Source organism: Anas acuta, chromosome 3 (assembly GCF_963932015.1).
Source record: "Anas acuta chromosome 3, bAnaAcu1.1, whole genome shotgun sequence".
In the NCBI taxonomy this organism is placed as follows: Eukaryota; Metazoa; Chordata; class Aves; order Anseriformes; family Anatidae; genus Anas; species Anas acuta.
In genome coordinates, this window is record NC_088981.1 from 2,121,647 (window position 1) to 2,143,061 (window position 21,415).

Genomic DNA, 21,415 nt, shown 5'->3' on the forward strand with positions numbered 1-21,415 from the left:
TCTGGTTTAGTTTTATCAGAACTGAGTTTTCGGGTAAAATAGCTAGAGAACCATGCAAAAGAGTGAATAAAGTGTGGTGCCAAGGTACAGAAATTATCTGTTACCACAGGACTCTAATCGCAAGGAAGGGGTGGCCGTAAGTCTGTGAAGATGGAACAAAATGGAGCCTTGTTGCAAAGAGACTGAGTCTTTCTGAACAAAATAAATGCCGTCTGCCCAGATTTTTCTTGATAAAAACCCTCTGGTGTAGGAAAGATACCTACATTTAACTCAAGGGTTTGGCAAACTTTCCAGGAAGCCAGTCAATCTGCAAAGCCCCCTTCTCTGATGCTCTAAGCCAAGGGAGACCCATCAAGGGCAGTGAACCCACACAATGGCTCAGTTCTCCCTCAGGAGACCTTGTCTATCAGATTCAGGCCTGCTCCTTTGTTCATCTCAAATAACTGCTCCTCTTGGGGTTCAGCTTCTCCACTCTGGCCCCGTGAGCTAGGTTCAGTCTTCCCCTTCCCCTTACCAAAAAAAAAAAAAAAAAAAAAAAAAAAGCCAAATGTTTGTTTTGCCCAGGCACTGCTTCCAGTTTTTTGAATATGATTTGGTTCCAGGAAAAACAGGAGAGTGATAACATGGCTGTCTCATCTGCAGTCAACTGACTACAGTTTGCTTTGGGTAATTATTAATTCTGCATCTCATTTAATATCTTTCCTTGGTTATCTCCAGGGAAACTAGGCTCACTCTGGTAGTGCAACTGCCTTTTTTTTCAGGGTGTGTTCCTCTTTTCAGCTTTTCCAGGTTGTCTGGCAATATAATGAAAGAGATTGCTCTGAAATTGCGGATGTGACTGTACTTTGATTGCATGAGTCATAGTCGTTACGGAATGACGATTCAGTACAGCTCTGAATAAATAGGGAGGTGTCTGGAAACGTCAGACATCGGCTTGGTTCTGAACTTGTGACCTCTGCGCTATTCTTGTGCATTGGGGAGTTAGATAATTTGGGCTAACCCTACCTTTAAGTGCTCAGTGTCGCAAGTAGCTTAAATAAAGGAAATTCCTTGGGGCAGCAGCGTCAGCACCCCAAGCAGGGCTGTGGGGAGCATTTCTCCTCTCGCTCCACACTGAGGGGCCAGGGCTGCAGAGACCTTGTGGTACATGGTGAGTCTTTGGTTAAGTGACCAAAGTCTGGTTGATTGAGGCTCTGATTTGGAGCCCAGAGGAGGAGGAAAGGGTGTCAGGAACTGTTTTACCCGTGATGGTGGGGATCACATTTGCTTTCTCAGAGGTGATTTGCTCCCCTTCCTTTGCTGTCTCAGCAGGCTTCACTTGCCCTGTAGGGCGTGAGTTGCATTTCGTGCTCCTGGCCACACCTAATTACCAGAGAGGTTTCACATCCAGCACAAGGGAGTTGTTTTAGACAAGTGACAGTGCCTGTAGACAATTGCCCTAGGTGACATCCTGGTCACTGCCCCTTCTGCAGGTGCCCAGGACCTTCTCTAGGAGCAGCTGATGTGCGGGTTGTGCCTGGACATGGTTTTCGTGGCTGTCCCCTAGGTCCTTATGGAGGCAGTTCACCATGGGAGTCTTGGAAGCTGTAGCACGTGTTTTTTGACAAATCCACTGCTACTCACACACTACTGAATCTTCTCTGTCTGTGCCTCCTCCCCACCCCCCAAAATTAATAAGTAGATAATGATAACTAATAGGAGATAGCATAAAATACCCATGATAAAAATCTGTTTTACTGAAACAGTTGCTCTTAATGGGCAGTTGCACTGATCCTTGCCAGCACATGGAATCTGACAATGCTCTTTGCCGCTTAAGAAAAATGTTTATTCACCCTCTGTGCCTGCGGCCAGCTGTGTTACCACTGGTCCCTCGTTGCACACATTTCTTTTTAGTAAAAGCAGCCTCGAGTTGTCCTGGAGAACAGGCAGGGCTTAATGACACCTGACACGTGAAGGCTTTGGCCGTGCACGTGCATGCTGGTGGGGTGCGCTCCACAGGGAAGGAGAAGAGAGAGCAGCACCTGCCACTTGTCGCAACACAAAATAAAGCAGCATCTGAGGGGGAATTTTTAATCCCAGTGTTTTGCCTGACGGCCTGAAATGACTGCCCAGCTCAGTGCAACCTCGGCAGTACCTGGTCTGCGGGCTGGGTACGGGGCTCTCCTCTACCTCTCCTGCAGTCTGCATGAGCGTGGCCGACTCCAGCCATTTCCTAGCAGAGTTTTCAAGCGTATGCTTGTGAGCTGCCTAGTGCCAGAACGCCTTTTGGCATCAGGTGCAAGCCAGCTTTCCCTTCTGGTTTAGCTCCTGTTGCCAAGTTGCAATATATTTCCCGGGCACCAGCTGCAGGTCACTGGGCTTCAGGTTCAGATGTGTTCATGGAGCTTGTTCTTGTGCATTTGAGTTAGGCTTAAATATACTTGTATATTTGGAGACCTGTAGGCACTGTGCTGGCACATCTCACATTTTGGGAACACTCAAAGAAATTGCACACGGTCTGCGTAAGGTGGCATAAATGCATTTTCATGTTCTGGAGTTCTTGCCTCCTGCTGGATTTCAAGACATTTCCATCCTTTGTATCAGTTAAATTATTTCACGACTGCCTGTGTACACATGTCTCTGTGCAATTTGGCTAAGAAGGTATATAAGATTATTTTGGGGGTATAAGCACACAGTGAGTTCAAAGAGCCTGTTCCCATGCAGAAGGCAAACGTGCCGTAGTTCTGTGTTTAACTGGCCCCAGAATTATATAAAGGCATTAATGTCACAGTAATAGATACTTGGAGCATTTATCAGGCACTCAGCTTTCAGGAGTTCTTGAGCTCTGTTTCTCTTCTTGATCGCCGTATTTCATAGAGTATAAAAATACACAAAACAAGCAAGCAATGCTTGCCCCCAAATAAACAAACCAAGGCACCAAAAACTCCCAAACAATTAAGTTCACTTTTTTTTTTTTTTTTGGGGGGGGGGAGGAGAAGCTGGAGTGCAGACCTCCCCACAGCATGACTAAGGTGGCATCAACGAAATGTCTTTGGTTGAGGTGGTGGGTGCTTCTTCCACTGCTGGCATGCACCGAACTGGTGATGTTTGGCAGTTGCATTCTCTCATTGAGTTAAAAATTAAAGCAAGCAAAGGTAAATTATTGGGAGTTCTCACAGATAACTTCAAGAGAAGCCACACCTTTGTAGCGCGGAGAGCTTTTCAGGTTGTGCAGTCAGTGCGTTCCTGATCCAGTACGACTCACGAGTCCACTTCAAGACCAGAAAAACAAGTGATGTTTCTGAACGAAGATACATATTTAAGACGTTCAAAGTATAATTTTACTCAACTAATTCCTTCAAATTTGCACCACCTTTTAAATCTCAGAGAGATAATCTAGAGTTTCAAACAAAGGGAGTTTTTGCATTTTTCTGCTACTGCTTTGAAAGTTGTTCTATGGGCAGGTTCCTCTGTACTAGCAAAGTTATTTGTTTTTTCCCCACTCCTGCATAACTCCAAAGGCTGAAATGATTTTGCTTGAACATGCCCCATTGTTCCACAAAAGCAGATCAGTAAATGACCTTTGGATTGGAATCAAGGAAAATTTTGAGATGAGGAATTAGAATTTGTGTGCAAATCGCTTGTACCTCAGAAGTCACAAGAAAGTCAGTATGGCATGAAAAGACAGATTTTTTTTTTTTTTGTAATTACCACACGAATTTCACAAGGAAGACCATTAATGCGTGGAGTGACTGATTGCAGTCTGTGTATGTTAAAGTTTACGTTGTGTTTGCATGTTCTGGAGCTTTTCTGCAGGAATTTACAGGGGAAGGCCCAAGTTGTGCTGTTCTCAGACAACTTCAGCTGGAGCTCTGCATGATGGATTTGCAGATTAGAGCCAGAGAAGATTAGGGGTTTTTCCTCTAATGCTTCTTATTAGCAGGTTGTTTCAAATCTCATTAAATTTCATTCATTTTAAAAACTCCCTTCTTAGAAATAACTGCATGTGATAAATAACACGGGTTCCTTCAGTTATACAAGTAATTGTCATTGTAGTCTGCTGGGTTTTTATTGGTGATAGTCCTTCTGCTTTTGTCCTGGGGGGTGTCTTTGGGGTTTCAGCTTAGATCCCAAGCACACAGAGCCATGGGCTAGCTTACCTGTGGTGCTGCTGCTTTCCTTCAGCAGCCTGCTGGCACAGCGTCGTGTGTCTGCCTCTACACTGCAGCCTGCAATTACCAATAATAAATTGTTCTGTGACCATGGAAACTGGGTGAACTAAGCGCATTGTTCAGTAAGGCTATAAAATCGGCCTGTTAAAGGGGAACTGTTATTAATACCTGATCAACACAGTGGTTGTTTAAATACATGTTTTTCCATTTAAAATATTTCTGTGATAATGAAAATTATAATTTAACAGCAACTAATTATAATGATAACATCTCTTAGTACCCAGATTTAATATTTTGAAAGGATTAAATGCATTCATCATAGATTTATTTTCTATTCATGCTTTTCTGTCATTGAAGTGAAATTAGATTTAAACATGAAACCAACAGAGGTTTGGCATTTCTTTCATCTCCTCTTCTTTCTGATTACAACCAATTTTTGAAGAAGCACAGTGAAAACATCACACAGCTTTGACCTTTCACTCCACACAACATCTCAACCTGTGCTTCAGATAAAGGAAAAGACCCTACAGCTCTCTGGGACCCTTCAGTGGGATTCCACGGGAATGCCGGCAGTTCATTTACTGGCCTGTTTGTTTGAGATTGCCAAACTTCTTAGAATCACGGGCTTCCTTGGGTTGGAAAGGGCATTAGGAGTGCGTTTGGTCCAACAATCCTGCTGACCGCAGGGGCAGGTTCAGGGATGCTGAGGGTCTTGTGCTGCTGAGAACTGATTGTCCTGAAGGATGGCCTGAAGCCTCTGGTGGCCTGTTGTGGTGTCTGGACACCCTCCTGGTGGGCACGTTCAGCCTCACACCAGCAGCAGGTCTTGGGCTGAGGTGTCTGCCGTGCCCAGGTTGGCTCCATAAGGAGGGGTCTCAGTGTCCATTTCCCTGTCTTGACGGGAACATGGAGTCCTGATGCCCATCCCTTACTGACTCATCTCTGCTCCACAATTATAACTTCATATCTCCAAATACCTAGCTAAGGAGGATCCCAGTCTGGCCACGTAGTTGGGCTGCAGAAACAGCAGGTTGCTCCTCGTCTTGCGAGAGTGTTAGCTGCAGTGGAGGAGGAGGAGGAGGACTGGAAGAAAAAGAGTACAGCAGAAGGGAAATCATGTAAAAACAAAAAGCAAAACCCCCTACGTCCTATCCATGTTTTTCTTCCTCTACAGTGGGAATCCACTGTAAGATCTCTGTCATTCCACTGGGTTTGCAGAACAGGGAAAGAAATAGGATGGACCTAGGGAGTTCCCAGCATGTTCTGTGCCAAGCCTTCTCCTCGCCCCTGAACCACTGCTAATCAGCCAGTGGCCTGGGCACAAACAAAACTAATAGCACTGCCCCACTTCCATAAAAAGCCTTGTGTTTCTCTGCATTATGCTCCTCGTGTTTTTTAAAGGAAGTTGCAAAGACCCTGCAAGATTGTGTGTGCTTGAAATAGGGCTGTGACCTCAGGCTCTCCATTGTGGGGTGGGAATCCCAGTGTCCGGGGACAGGCCGATGCTTTTTTCCATAGTCCTGCCAAGGAAGTGAATTGTCTGATATGCAAAGGGAAGAAATGACACTAACATCAAATCAGCCTTAAGGTGTTGCTTATTTTAAATAGGAGCAACACTGAGGTATTTTCTTGCTGTTTGTTAAAGGACCTCCATTTGAACTATGTGTTGGACGCTCCATAGGCCACAACGTTAATTTCTTTATTCCACTTCTGCTATTTTGCTGTAAAAGCATTTTTAACGTGTTGATCTAAATACAGTTTGGAGATCAGGTATTGGGCCTCTGGGCTATTTCTCTCGTAACGCACACGGGGAAGGGGAGCGGGGCTGCTTCAGCCAGGGCGGTGGTGGCTGGAGCTTCAGGGCTGGGTGTGGGTGTTCCCGAGGGCAGCGCGCAGAAACATGGACCCGTTCCCCTCATCCACAAGGAAGGGTGCCGTTCTGTAGCTGCTTTGTGTTTCATCCGGGAAAACCAGCAGGCAGTTGGTATCCCAGAATACCAGGAAAAAAAAAGGGAAGGTTAATGTTTAGGAAATGGGGTGAATGACACAGTGTTTCCCAGAGCAGGGAGCTGTCCTGGTGCAGGAGATATTTACTCAATTTTGCATTGCAGTTGTCCTGAAGTAAAATGTGCAGCTCCCTGGTTTGTACTAAGGTAGAGAGAGCTGAACTGATTCTCTCAGAATCTGCTTAAATACATCAATTTTGTCTTCCGAATTAAAAAAAAAAAAAAAAAGTAATCTGAGTTCTTCTACCAGGTTAATCTGTTAAACCCAGATGACTTTCATGTTTCTCTTATATGCTGTTGAGACTTTACAGCAATTTTTTTCAGATGAACGTAATCATTCTCCTGCACGGATCCAAAGCTGGCTTTTAGAGGGTTTATTTTTGTACTGCTGACACCAAAATGCCATAGACCCTGTGTAAAAATAAAGACAATGAAGGGACCTGCCCTTCCAGGCCCTGTAATGCTTGGCTGGCTACCGGACATTGTTCTGTGCATCACTGCATTGTTTGAGGGAGGTTTAGTGACATCAAAGAGAAAGCAGCAGAATTGTTTTTTTCCACATGCTGCATTATGCAGCTTTCCCTTTTTTCTTTTCAGAGTGTTTTCAGCAGTGAAAGTAGTCACGTGCTGCAATGTTTAATAGAGAAGGGTAGATATTTAATAGGATTTAGAAGCTGGCTGGTGCTTCCTAGTAAGAGAGAGCAGGTTGTTGTGCACAGTCCGGACTTGTGAACACTGTGGTGTCTGTGCAGTGGGGTCCGGAAAACAGCAAGGGTTTTGCTACTAATGCAAATCACCAGCTGAACACAGCATGAGCAAAATCACATTGTTGCTTTGTCATCTTTCACCTTTGCATTCAAGTTCTTGCCTAAGTCATGTTCCAGCATGTGAAACCTTTGCCATAATCTCACCATTTTTAATGGGGAAGTTGCACCAAAGATTGCTTCTACCAATAGCCATAGCAAATTCAGATTGCTTTGATCAAAGTCATCAGCTGCAGTCACTTCTCCATGTTAAACTGTCCAAAATAAAAGTGAAGGAGGTACTTCTTCTAAAGCTCACCTGGTGGTTTCAAGGCGCTGGAGCCACACGTACCACCTGCTTGCGCAAGATGCGGATTTGGCTTCCTGCGGGTTTTGCTCCGTGTTGTTCCTCGCCTCTGTGTGTGTGTGTTGTTACAGACTTCTCTTTTCCACATTCAGCCCCTTTCTTTCCATTTTTATCTACTCCTGTCTTCACTCCTGGCCCACTATCTGCAGCTGGAGGAAAGCAGCATCCACCTTTGGTTTTATTGTCTTACTGCTGAAGGTGAAATAGTCATGGGATGGTTGAACATCAGGAGAGGCTTGCTTTGTTTCCTTCCTTCTAAGGACACCTGATATTCCTCCTCACTGGGTGATCCCTCCTCCTTCTGTCATTTTCTTTCCCATTGATCTCTTCCAACATATCTTAATGTAGACTGCGTGTGTAACAGGTGCCTGTGTGCAGTGCTCCTTGTGTTGTTCTCCCTGGACTTCTTATCGCCACGTGTACTGACACAGCACGTCCAGCAGCTATGTGGAAAGGCCGTCACCTGGTGATCGTTTATCCAAGCAGATGTTTCTCCCCTCAGCCGTGCCAATACAGATATGCAGAGGTGCTTTTTTCCCCTTGGGGTTATATTCAGTATTGCATCAGCTCGCTGCCCCCAGCCACCCCGCTGAGCTGTCAGGTGCTCGCAAAGGGCAGCCAGGGCCTTGCTCCCTGCCTGGGTCGCGGGGCTCTGGTAGAGCCCAGTCTTGCTCTGAGCACCCGGCTCTGCCTTCTGGCACCGTGCTCCAGGTGTCACCAGCACCGTTCCTTTCCCAAAGTGCTGCACAGTGGAGATGTTCTGTACAAGCCTTGCCCAAGCCTACCTGAAACAAGGGAGATTAGGCCCAAACAAAAATGATTTTGCGTTCACCAGCAGCCTTCAGTCATTGTGGCTATCCCAGTGCACACATGCGTGTTGCTTCACGATGAATTCTTGTTTGATCACAGCGCTTTGGTCCCAGTAGCTGACTTGCCATTCTCTTGGGCATCTTTCTCAGTTGAAAAACCTTTGAGCGTGGCTGTAATTTGTGACACTGAATATCACTGGCTGCTTAACTCCATATCCTGGCAGCTTTGAGAAAACATGCAGCGCTATCCTGCGCCCTGAAAACCTACAGTAATGGCTACATCGTCCTGTGAAAGCAAGCTCTGTTTCTCCCTTTGCATGGTTAGCCTGGGCTAGGGTCAGAGAATTAAGGGACGCTGTGGTTATTGGATGTCATCAGCAGAAGTAGTGTGCCTGGAGCAACTCTCCTCTGCTCTCTGAGTCAGGGTGCCTAGCAGTGCTTCACGTAGGGTGCATGCTGGCTGCGTTTGTTGCTATAGTGAAAAAATAATAATTTTAAGCCAGGAAAACACTTCCAGCATGGAAAATAAAAAGGACTTAAACCTGCAGGAGACAGAGCATTTGAAGTTAAGGATTAAAATTCATCCTTAATTTGCATTGCTTGACATATGACACAAACGTTGATACTGCATGGAGCGCGCTGCCCACCGGCTGGATTTGGCAGGGAGAATTTGCTGCACTCTCCCCAGGCAGCTGCACATGCACCAAGCACCCAGCAGCCATCCTAGACACTCGCTGTTGCTTTCAGCTTTCCTTTTATGCTTTAATTTCTATTTTTTGTTTGTTTGTTTGTTTGTTTTGTTTTTTCAGTAGCGTTTCAGCTCCTTTCAGAGCACTCCCTTTGCTGATAATCTGGCTGGGTGCGGAGGCCTTTTCAGCCTGGGAGCTGGCAGCAGCTTTTGCACACTGAAAGTCATTGTACCTGTGCTAGGCTGGCAGCAGTGAGTGCCAAACATGTTTGCCGTTCAGTTCTAAGCGGATTCAAGGTCAGTTTGTTGAAAATGTGGTTTGACCGGTATGGAAAGCAGCAGATTGTCTTGGAGCTGTTTTTAGAAAACAAGCAGCCGCACAGGTAACCTTTGCCACAAGAGCAATTGGCGGTGGTGTTGTGCAAAGGGACGCGGGCTGATAATGCTTTCTGGTGTGCAGGAGCAGCCCGCATCTCTCACAGCCAGCTCTCAGAGCCATGCATTTTGCAGGGCAGTTACTAAGAGATGTGCTTCATCACCCTGGCCCAGCCCCGTCATTCCCTCAGCGCATGGAACAGTAGGAGATGGAGGATGTGGCCCCCTCCTGCTGTCTTGAACCAGGGATTCAGCAATTCAGACAGACACGGCTCTGGTCTTTCAGAAAGCTGACAACATTTTGATCAGTTTTATTTGTCATCAAATTAGCAGAGGCAGAAATGACTCTCCTCAGACGGTGAGGGGGCTGGATGGCTGCTTGAGATGCCCTCCAGCCCTGCTTTCTACTAGTTGCAGTGAAAAGCTGTTTCTGTGAGTTTCAGTGAAATAAGCTGCAGCTTATTTACTAACTCCTAAACAAAGTCAGACCTTGATTTATCACAATCACAGAGCTGGAGCTTGCAAGCTGCCATGTGCTACTGGTATTGTCATGGGGGCTTCCGCATAAAGGAAATTTCCTTCCTAGTGTTGCTTCAAGATAAGTCGGATTCTCTATTATCAATACTGCTGCGAGAGCGGCTTCCGTTTTCCTGCTGTGCCTGTTTTGCATGTTGTGCATTTCTCTTTACCCTTGGGAAACAAATGTTTTCACAAGCTGGAGGACGCTTGGAGCTCCACCCATATCCTCTGGTTTAATTAATCTTCAGAACCTAAAAATGTGTTTTTGAAGGTATGAAGGACGTTGGTCGAAGCGATCACATGAGATGCATAAAGAGTGCTTCAGAGCCCAGCACTGGCGCTGCAGCTCTGGCACCATCCCTCCTGGATGCACCTGGCCCCGTATAGGTTTTTGTGTGGCACCACACATTAAAATAGCCATGGTTGTGTTCTGAGCTTACGCGATCTGTCAGAGCTTTAAGTATCAGCTTTCCGTGTGCCTGTTTCTGGCCCTGAAACACAACCAAGATTCACGGGTTTTAGTTCTAGGTGTGTTTTAACCTGAAACCCTGAAGCAGAAGAACAGCTTCAGTTTGGAAGCGTTTGAAAGCATTGCAAAAACCTGCAGGCGTTGTGAAACGCCATGTAGAAATCAGCAAGCGAGGTTTTAACATGAGCAGCCCCCGTCACACAGCTTCCAAGACGTGCAGGTTCTTCCCATGTTACAGGAGCAGCGCGGCCTCTGTGGGGGCGGCAGGCACGGCCCTGCCCGCTCCGTGCTGGCAGTGGGATCCGGAGAGCTGAGCTCCAGGCGCCTTACAGAGTGGCCTTCCTGGGTGGCCGGCCTGTCGGGAGGCTGACAGCTGTTGTGTCTCTGCAGTGGTATTTTTTTGGAGATAAGTTGCTGGCTGTCCCCCAAAGCTGGCAGAGAGCGGGCGGCTGCAGGCCGGTGTGGGGACCCAGCTCTTGGAGGCTGCAGGGAGCACTCGGGGGTCCCCAGCCCTGCTGAGAGCCCTTGGCCCTTCCTGCTGGGAATCGGGGCACAGGTGGGGAGAGAGCAAAAAGCCACTGAGGGCTGCAGCAGTGAAGCTGCTCGGACACGTGAAGAGCCGCCAGCAGGCTCAGCATGTGGAGATGGCGCCGAAGGCGTCTCCTAGGGACTTTGACACTGCTTTTGTCAGGCAGCGAGGCGGGGGGATGGCGCCACAGAGGATGGGTGGGGATCAGGTGCGAGGAGCGAAGATGAGAGCAAGGGTGGGGAGCTGAGGAGCCCGAAAAAAAACAACCGAACTCTTGAACCTCTCACTGTAAACAGGAACTAGAAGAAGACCGCAGAAAGCGGTGCAGAGGAAACGGGAAGGTAAGAGGGGAGAGGCAGCAGCTGTACGTGAAGAAGTCTAAAGAAAGCAGGCCCGGTGGCACCAAACATTGGCTACCGAAGCACAGGGGGCCTCCAGCCTGACAGGGGCTGTTCCCACCCTCCCCCCTCCAATAATTGGGTGTGATTCACAATGCTGAACAGCCAAAAAGGAGTCGCTCTCCTGAACTTTCTCACGCTTCTGTCCCTGAACCCCTGCTGCCCAAGAAACACACTTCCACACCCTCCTTTAGAGCCAGGGATCATGCTGGGGTGGGGAAGCCTCTCTGGGGGACCACTCCAGGGTGGTCATCAGCTCCCCCCTGCTGCAAGTGCTGCCTGCGGCTGCCTGGGCTTTCTGAGGCTTCCTTTCAGCAGCAGCAGATCCTAAGCTGGCATCAATTAATTCTGTGGCACCAAAGTTTTCACAGCCTGACGCGGCACGTCATGGTTTTCCCATGTCATGTTTTTTCTGTTCAAAATCAGGCTCTGACCTTCATCTTTTTACTAAGGCCACATGGGTGCTCTTTTCCCACCCATTACTTTTATCCCGATCCCGAATTTGGAGGGTTGTTGAGAACCATAGCTTTTGACCAAAGATTTATTTTTTTTTTAACGGATGGCTTCACGGAGATATCTGATAGCTTACTTGTTTATGTAAGATTATCTGTGTCCGGCTTTATCTGTAGGATCCTGTCCATCCGTTTTTCTCTTCAGGATGAACGTAACCCAGGGATCTGTGAATGTTAGGATTTTGTATAGAGACTGCAGCGACGAAATAAACTTGCTGAGCTGTTTGGGGGCTTGCTCAAAGCGGTGAAGCTGCTGAAGGGAGCTGTGGTAATTTCCACTGGACTTTTCTTTCAAAAAGCACCAGCCATCACAAGGATTCGTTCAGATCCAAGATGGCCCAGTGCCTGTGCTCCTCCTACGGCCCTGCAGTCCGCAGCTGCATCGGTGGTGAGGACAAACAGGAGAAGGAAAGTGTTGGTTCGCAGGACGCGCTGCTGACTGATCACAAAACCCACCTTTAAAGTCTTTCCAACACCTTTATTGTTTTTTAATTAATTTCATACCTTCTAGGTGGGCAAAAGCTGTTACATGTGGAATTGTTTCAGTGTGTTAGCTCCAGGGCACTTCCTACCGCGTGGTCGAGTGGCAGGAGTAAGCTCAGAAACACTTGGGAGGAACTGAGATCTTGGGGTGGGGTTTGTGTAACCAGGCAAACCACCACCAAAGTGCTGAGCTGCTCTCCCACTCCCTTTCAGGTTTCTCCTCCTTACTGCTGTTGTACTAGAGTATTTCTTATCTTGTTGCCTTTTTTCCTTTTCCTTGTTTCCTAACTTTCTGTAGTCTTCAGCCTCAGCTTGTTTGTCACTCCTTGCCGCCAGGATCAGGCTTTTGCTGCTGGCCCCATGGTCCCACGAGTGGGACGCTGCAGCTGGCTCGGAAGGGGCTGGAGTCGTCTCCCTGCTGCTGCCAGGGAGTGGGCATGGCCCTCCTTGGGAAGCTGGGGAGGCACTGACATCCTGGGAAGTCTGCATCTGAGCTGTGGGTTCCTCTGAACGCACCGCCACTAACCTTCAGTGTGCGTAGAGCACAGTACTTGGAGTTCTCAGAGCTGGACACGTTACATTTTGGTTAGGATTTACCAGTCTCTATGTCCTGTTTCCAAAGGTGCCAACAACTTTAAAGAGACCTCTGGGAGGTTTAGATGCCCAGCTGCTTGGAAAAGCAGACCACTTCCATTTGTCTGTTTAATTACGGACTTAGGAGTCCAAGTTTGAGCACCTGTGTTGTGATAAATTTGGTCCATCGTAGTTCCCAGCTCAGTGAACTGACTTTCTGCTAACAAGGAAAGGCTTCATCCAAAACCCTTGGCAAAAGAATTTAACCACAGAGATGTCTAATATTTCTGTCTGAGAGTTCTCAGCTTGGCAGATAGCTGTTCGGGAGTTTCTGAATTAATGTGGGCTGCAGTGAGCCTGTGCATTAAGAGAGCCCTCATAGCCAACGTTTTCGTGTATAAACAGTTATGAAAGACTCTGGGAAGGGAAAGTGGAAAGAGCCTGTTTTTCTATGGTTAAAATAAATGCAACTCTACCTCAAACATGCAGTTACAGAAAAGTTCATCTTGATGTTGTGTAAATACAGTTACAGATGCTGAATCTGCAAATAAATGGAGGTGAGGGGGAATAAATGAGAAGTTTTGGTCTCTGCTTTCTTTTATATGTATGCTAACCCAAAGTGACCACTGCTATTTCAGGAGATCTGTTCTGGATTTGTTTGTGTATTCAAGAGCAGAAGTTGGCTTGTTCTTCCAGTGGTGGAAGATAACTCTTGAGCAAATTACTGGACAATTTGATCAGTCCAAAGTGGCTTTTACATTGCAGCTTTACAACTGACCTCTTTGCACCTTGAGAAAGCTGCTTACATGGGCAGCATGTAAGTCTGCAATCTATACTCCAGATTTATTCCACAGATAGTTACTCAGTAAAATTCCCAGTCATTATAGGAAATGCTGCGAGATAGGGAGAAAGGCGGATTTCGGGTGAAAAATCCCATTTTCTGCAATGACTGCTAAGAAAAGAAGCCAGCTTCTGTCACCTACTAGATTAGATGTATTTGAACATTATGTTTTTGTTCAGGCACGTGAACTGTCATTTATTTTGGGTAACATTGTGGTGTTTTCTTAACAGATGAACGTGAGGCAGTTCAGAAGAAGACTTTCACAAAGTGGGTTAATTCCCACTTGGCACGTGTGTCATGCAGAATTACGGATTTGTACACTGACCTTCGTGATGGAAGGATGCTCATCAAACTTCTGGAAGTTCTTTCAGGAGAGCGACTTGTAAGTGCTTATTAGTTTTCACTGTGTGTTTTTTGTTTGTTTTAGTGAATGCTTGGCCCAACTGAAGTACAGCAAAAATGAGTACTGAGGGTTCGACATTGCAAATGTCTTATATATTAAATGGGAAAAAAAGTCTGTTGCTTCTGGAATAGCTGAATACCTACATAATTAAGATTTCTTTCTGTTGGTTTCAGTAGGAATCAGAGAAAGTTGTCTTTGAATGTTTCTTGCTGGTGAGATGCTGAGCGCTTCCAGCTGTATTCTGCCTGCTCCTGGATCTTACAGAAGCGGAGCACTGAATGATCCCCATTACGTACTGCCTGCCCTACAGCATGCTGCGGGGTGTGGAGAACAGGTTGGAGAGAGCCAGACTCATGCTGGGGTGCTCTGCAGTGGCTTTTGTTGTACTGTTGGTCACATCCCCGCTGCCCAGGAATGCACCTGGGACTATTTGAGTTCCCTACAAATAGATAAGGCTTGGATTTTTTTTTTTGTTGGAGGAATACCTAAAATGAATTTTAATAAATGAGCCAAATTGTTTCTTCAGGTATGATACCAGCACAAGCTGGTGAGTAAGAAAAGCTTTGTAGTGAAAAAAAAATAAAAATGCTGCTGCATGACAGGAAAACCATGTGTGAGGAGATGGCTGGGTATCAGCCTTTCATTCTGCTCCTTAAATGATGGCTGTGCTCTTAACTACCCAATTTAAAGCAATCTTTTCAAAGAAATACGGGTCTTTAGCTAAGACCTAAGGCTACATGAGGTTGGGGCTGTGTAATCGCTTGTCATCAAGCAGTCCTATTAATGGAAGCTTCATGGGCTAAGACTCTGGGTAATGAATTGAACATATGGCCCGCAGTGTAACATCTGTACAGCGAGGCAAGAGAGGGAGATTTCCAAATGCATCTCTGAGGGTAAAAAGGAACTCTGACATGCAGGAAAGTACCCCGTCCTGGTGTTGTGTGGTTGGAGGTAAACAGTCTCAGTGTTTGTCAACTACATTTTGCCTGAAATTAGTTGCTCTGTGCCAAGTAATTTACTTCAGTGAGGTATTAGGTTTGACATGTTCACCACAGGTAGCACTGAGGTCAGATTTTATTCCTACATGAGTAACTGAGATCCACATGCCACATTATTCGAGGATTTGGGCAGCAACTCTGGCACCTCTATTTAGATCTTCATATCTGCCTGCCAAGATTTGGCTTTCAGTGTCAAATAGCAGCGGTGAAGCTCAGACCAGACATGTGATTCTTGCTGCATGATTCATTTACATTTTTCACTCCAGGTTTAAAAAATGCAAACAGAGCTTACGCAGCTGTTTGGGTGGGGAGGGGGCAGGAGGCCGCTGGATCTAAACTTGCATCATCGGTTGCATATCGTGTTGGCAGCTGTCTGCACTCCCGTAGATTCTTATTGTAACTTCGTTATCTCAGGCTGGAGGACAGCAGTCTCTGTTTGAACAGTACATTCCACCACACCTTCCTCTGCAAACAAGAATACAGATAACGCAATGCACTAAACCTTGAGACAATTACACACACCAAAAAAATTCCAGTAGGATCAGCACGTAGCATCCACTTGCTGATGTTCTCCAGCCCTTTGGAATTTGTTGTAGCTGTTACTGGGTAGCTGCTGACACCACCACGCCACCCAAGCACAAATGTAAAGGCAGTGTCTTATGAAGTGTCTTATGCAGAAAACTTAAAATTGAGACAAACATCAAGTGGTAGGAAAGCAATAAACAAACTCCAAAACTCGCCTAGATAATTATTTTAATACACTGTGTTTACTGATGCAGCAGAACAGGAGTTTTTTTCCCCACATTTGAATCCAGGACTCTGAAGCTGGAGCCTGTGGAGCAGAGTCTGGTATGTAGGATACTAATGAAGGAAGCAGGACCACCCTTTGCCCCCTGTGAGGCCTCCAGCCACATTTGATCAAACTGCATTTTTTGAAAGCTGTTGTGATTTTTGATGATGAAAACACAGACTTCTTGAAGGTATACTGGAGAACCTCAAAATGAGAGTGCAATAAGGACATTTACATCTTCTCCTCTTTGCTCAACTTGATCCCTAATGCTAGTGTTTAGTCCTTACTACATAAGGTCCTCTGTACAGACCAGTATTTGGAAATAAAACAACAGCATCAATGGTCTTACTGAGCAAAGTGGAAAAGAATCCAACCAGTATGAAAAGATGGTTGTAATTTTGTTTGCACGTGCTGTTAATCAGTTTCTTCTAAACAGGAAAATAAAGCTGAGAATTGTTTTCAGCATAAAATTGAGCATTTAGCTCAGTTTCCTCCATCACTAGATAAAGGATTAGTAAATTCCTTACAAGTCTTACAAGTCTTAAATGCCCAAAGGTCAAACTGTTTAAGCAGATTCTCTGTAGTGAATTTGGCCATGTTTCCCATTGGAAAAGGGAAGGGTTTTGATCTAAAACAAATAATAGAAGGCTCTGAGTTCAGGTAAATATAATATGCAGGGTCTTGAGCATGTCTTCTTTCCCTCTGGTTAGTTTTCTGGGTCTGTGTTAGCCCAGTAAAGAAGAAAGTTGTGCCTCACATATTTCTCAGGCTGAGGCTGTGCAGGAGAGCGTGGCAAGTGCAGCCACACCTTGTACAAACAGGACTGGGACAGCTCTTCCCGTGATGCAGAACAGGCGGTGAAGACAGCACGACCTGCCTGTGCTGCTGTACCGAAAGGTTTAACCTCCTGTCTCCTGCCAGTGCTCTGCATTTTTTCTCAGCCAGGTGACACTGGTCTGTGCAGGAATTTGCAGTGCCTTTTCAGCCTACTAATAAGTCGTAGTCTGAACAGCTCCAGACCGCACTGGCAGTAAGCTGCTGTGGTCCCCATGCAGCAGAGGGTACCCCTAGTCCTGGAGGACTTGCAGGTTACATTTCCACATTCCCGTGTGATGTGCCATCATACAGGGTGTGGTTAGGAACCAGTGGGCCCAGAATCTGACTAAAACATCTCTGGTGAATGGCATCAGCTCTGTCACCTCGGTGCTGGAGCTTCTGAGAGCAGAAGCAGTGTTTTAATCCCCTTTTCTGCTAAATAATTTGAGGCATTAGAGTATACTCTGGTTACAGCTCAGGTTAGCGAGAAGGGCCCCCGCCTGCCCTGCAACCGGTGCTGTTCCCTTGGACCCCTCTTCCTTGTGCTGTGAAGGACTCACTGAAATGGGACTTGGTGGAGCCAGCAGGAGGATGGATGCAGCATTGTCCCTCTGGAGAGCCTTCTGTGAGCAACATTTGCACCCAAAGCAGGGTCGGTTCCTGGGAATGCTCGCCCTTGCTGGAAGCTGTGGGCTGACTTTATCTGCTCTGTTTGCCAGCCTCCAGTGGAGAACTGTGCTGGCTGAGAACTGAAGTGAAACTACGGACCTCAGGAATTTACATGTCCTGAAGGGCATCTTTCTAGTGAGCATTTCATCTCGGTGACTGCTAGTCAGGGTGCAGTTTGTGGGGAACGTATTATGGCTCTCACTGAAACTCTTCCCCTCAAATGCAGACTCAGGCAAGGATTTTGCCAGCACTATTTCCATGGCCAGTTAATTACAGTTGCTGTAGAAAACAAAGAGATCGTGTCAATTAGTAGTTTGGCTAGGTACCTTCGGTGACATCTCAGAGGGCACAGAACAAGCTCTTCAGCTGTAACCCTTATCCACAGAACAAAGTTGCTTTAATTGTCTTCAGTTTTTCAGCTGACCTCTACATGCTGCTGATGTGATCCTGGCTTTTTTCTTTTGTGCCAGGCCTTCATAAAACTGTGTTACGTTGGTGTGGCAGTTCCCCCCCTTCTCCTCCACGGAGGCATAGTTTGGAAGAAATCTTGTCTGTTATTTTCATACTACTTATCCTACTCTGACTGACCAAAAAATGAAGGAAATTTCTTTCTCAGGGTGTTTTATTAACTATCTGCAGTTCAAATCTGAGCTGTCCTTCCGGAGTGCGTGCGCCTGTATTTGCAGATGCTCTCTGGAGCATTTGCTACCAATTCCTTGTATTGCGTGCATCTGCCAGTTATCAGTTTCATTTCTTTATCTTTAGGATCTTCTTTTTAAGTGTGGAAGAACTTGTAAGAGAGAAAAGAGCAGCTTGGGAAAATGTAATAGGTGTGGCATGAACTTAATGAAATAAATTATCTGCCAGGTAGTGAGTGAAGAGACTAGGTGGAAAAAATGAAGGAAGGAAGCAGGGAAAACATTCGGAAAGGCCAATGGAATGGGCCACCCAGCATGTGCAGCACAGGTCTGGGGTGCTAGCGATCCTGCTGTGGGTCTGACGTGCTACCACTAACCTTGGGTGAATGCCCCATCAGACGCAAAGAGGCCCCTAAATCTGAAAAACAAATGCATGCAGGATTGCTGCCTGGCAGTTGGCAATGTGGGTGACCTGCCTCGACTGAAATCAAGCACTTGTTTTCTTCCATTTACAATAATATATGTTTTTCTTCCTCTTTTACCTTCTAGCCCAAACCAACTAAGGGAAGGATGCGCATCCATTGCCTGGAGAACGTTGATAAAGCCCTCCAGTTCCTGAAAGAGCAACGAGTGCACCTGGAAAACATGGGATCTCATGATATTGTGGATGGGAATCACAGGCTGACGCTTGGCCTTATTTGGACTATTATCCTGAGATTCCAGGTGAGGACACGTGCATACCTATACACACGTCCGAGATTTCCATACTTGTTTTGTACATCTATTTTATTGTGCTTTTTAAGAGGGGACTGATCAAAGGTACTTAGTATCTGGCAGGGTGAAGTGTTTTTATTTTTATTGATTTCCTAATAAATATGAAACTCCAGTCACAGACGTAGGCACTCTTGCAGACCTAGAAGGAAAGGCTACACTCATCTGTTGATCACCTCTGCACTGATTGTCATTATCCTGGCTGACATTGTGCTTAAATGGATTAAGGATGCCCACAGGAATTGTTTTAGCGTCTCACTTGAAGGCAGTGATTTCTTGTTTTCCAGCAAGTTGCACGGTGGTCTTTGCCCTCAGTTAGAAAAGGCAAAAAATTGTCTGCCTAACTTTCAGCAATAGCAATGTTGCTTCACTGAAACTATGATTTTATTTTTTTTTAATTAAAAAAAAAAAAGCAGTGAACTGGCTCTGGCTCCATAAAATCACAGAATCATAGAACAGCTTGGGTTGGAAGGACATTAAAGATCACCTAGTTCCAACCCTAGTGCCAGGGATGCCACTCACTAGGTCAGGGTGCCTCATCGAACCTGGCCTTGAATACCTCCAGAGATGGAGCATCTACAGCTTCTCTGGGCAAAAGAAGGTATTTTTGTCCATATGAAAGTAAAAATGTTTGCCTTTGTTTTTATTTTTATTTTTTTTTAAAAAAAAAAAAAAGGTACCAGCCTAGAATCTGGAATATGTATTTGTGATGCTGCTAAGGGCAAACACTGTTTCCTCCAAGCTTGAGGTTGGAAAATGTGTTTGCTCCCGTGAAACTCCTGGTTAGCTTTTGCCTGTTGATGCCCCTGAAAAGACCGCTACCTGCTGTACCCCTCGGTCCCAGTGAGCTGGATGTGCTCAACATCCTGGAAGGGGTGCCATGTAGGGTGAAACCATAATGCTGTATAGAACAGGGTTTGCCTTGATGACTGGAAATGTTTTCTGCTGAAGTTTAAATTATTTGCCTACAGACTAAAGAAAAGAGAAATCCTCTTGTAAAATAAGGGCAGATGAAGCTTTCTTCTGGGATGAATGCTCCTAAATGAGGAAAAGCTTTCACGTACTTCCACCTTGCCCTTCATCATAGATTTCCTTTGTTATGTTTTTGATAGAATTTTTTCATATTTTCAAAAAAAGGCAAAAAATGGTGTTTACTCAGAGGAATGAACAAAGCTTCTTTGTTAATTTCAGATCCAAGATATCAGTGTTGAAACCGAGGACAACAAGGAGAAGAAATCTGCTAAAGATGCTTTGCTTTTGTGGTGCCAGATGAAGACAGCTGGGTAAGCGTGGATTAAGTGATTATCTCTAAAGCGCTACAGAATTTTGAGTTTTCATTGAAATCATTTTAAATGGGCAAGTACGTATATATCCTTAAGTCGATTCAACCAAGAGAAGTGAACTGTTGTTTACAAATCAGAAAATTCTGAATTTATTATATTAATTCTGTGCAATAAACATACCAACCTGATCATCCATGAACATATATAGCATATGCTGACTCCTGTCCACTCCTACTTTGAAGAAAAAACTGTGTTAGGGTGTTTGCCACCAGTTTTCCCTCTTTCCATATAAAGTGGCATAGGTATGCAGGTGTTTAAAACAATTTCAGCTTTGCTCTGGTCTGCAGTACCTTTAGAGGATGCAGTCATTGAGTTCTTTCTTGTAAAGAATACAAGACCACCACTAGCCAATACACCACTAGCTTCTGTGAGAGTGAAAGTGAAGTTAACGGGTCCTGGGTCTCCAGCTCTTCGTGTGTATTCTGGGAAAAATATAGAAGGAACAGAGCTGTTCCATGGAATTATAGTCAAACTTTCCCTTTTGATTGTCATGTGAGCAGGCCATGGGTGAGCTGAAGATTTGCTGTTTTCTGTCTGCATCTCTGTGTATTGACTGACTAGGATTTTCTGCACATAAAAAGCTGCTCTTAATTCAGACTTTTTTTAAACTTACTTTCAAAGCTCAAACATGAAATTACTTTTTGTTTAATGACATAAGATACAGATGTGCATTTTAAGCATTAAAAGTGCTGAAATGGATTCTGGCCTTCCTACAGTATTTTTGCACTCCAGGCATAATGGGTTTTCTGTTCATGTTTAATGCAATGTAGTGGGATCCACCCAGCGTGGTGGATAAGATAGCAGCAAAGGTGCAGGTTAGTTTCTTGTCTTGGTTGGATCTTTTACTGTGAACTAGAAGGGGAACCAGAATTTGTGGCGTAGAAATACTTCAAGAGCTGCAAGGAAAACAAAACCGATGGTAAGGTGGCTACTGTGACATGCTCCCTGATTAGGCACATGGATTCCTAGTGTGAATTTGAATATCCATGTATCATTCTAATTCTTCCTTTTGAGGGATTTTCATAAATGGAAATATTTCCAAAACATTTCTCTAACCGTAACCTTTTTGTATACTTAAATACCCATTGTTGCATGTTTACCCCATGAAACATGGGTGTCCTGCTGATGAGTTGGGGCACTTCAGCATTATTCTAGCAATATATTTAATCCTCTGCTTCCAAGAACTCTTAGAAAAGTGGTTTGTAAGCACCCAGAAATTTGTGGGGACTTAAAAAATACCAAACTTACCAGACAAATTTGGAATCCTTGTACCCATGGGGCATGAAGGTGGCTATCATATGTGCTTTGTTTAAAAGTCAGAAGGTGAATAGAGTCAGTCCTTGAAGATGCCCTGGCACAGCAGACAGTTTCAACAAAAACTTAATGCATCACTGCTCTTGTGGCACCTGCATCCTTAGAAAAGGTTTCTGCTTTAAACTTGGAGGGATCTGAAACATTCTAGGCTTCAGGTTAGGCAGCAAGTTATTAAAAAAGTCGTTCAAGTGACGCATTTAGAGCCTTCGT

The 21,415-nt window shown here is 45.3% G+C and overlaps 1 protein-coding gene across 6 annotated transcripts in view; it reads left to right on the plus strand.

The window, feature by feature from the left end:
* SPTBN1 (spectrin beta, non-erythrocytic 1) overlaps nucleotides 1-21,415 on the plus strand; it is a 138,136-nt gene that overhangs the window by 68,025 nt on the left and 48,696 nt on the right. For all 6 annotated transcript variants that reach the window (XM_068675237.1, XM_068675236.1, XM_068675235.1 and 3 more), the window contains 3 exons: nucleotides 13,694-13,845; nucleotides 18,327-18,500; nucleotides 19,740-19,831. In XM_068675237.1, coding sequence (XP_068531338.1) covers nucleotides 13,694-13,845; nucleotides 18,327-18,500; nucleotides 19,740-19,831 — 418 coding nt within the window. The remainder of the gene's footprint in view (nucleotides 1-13,693; nucleotides 13,846-18,326; nucleotides 18,501-19,739; nucleotides 19,832-21,415) is intronic.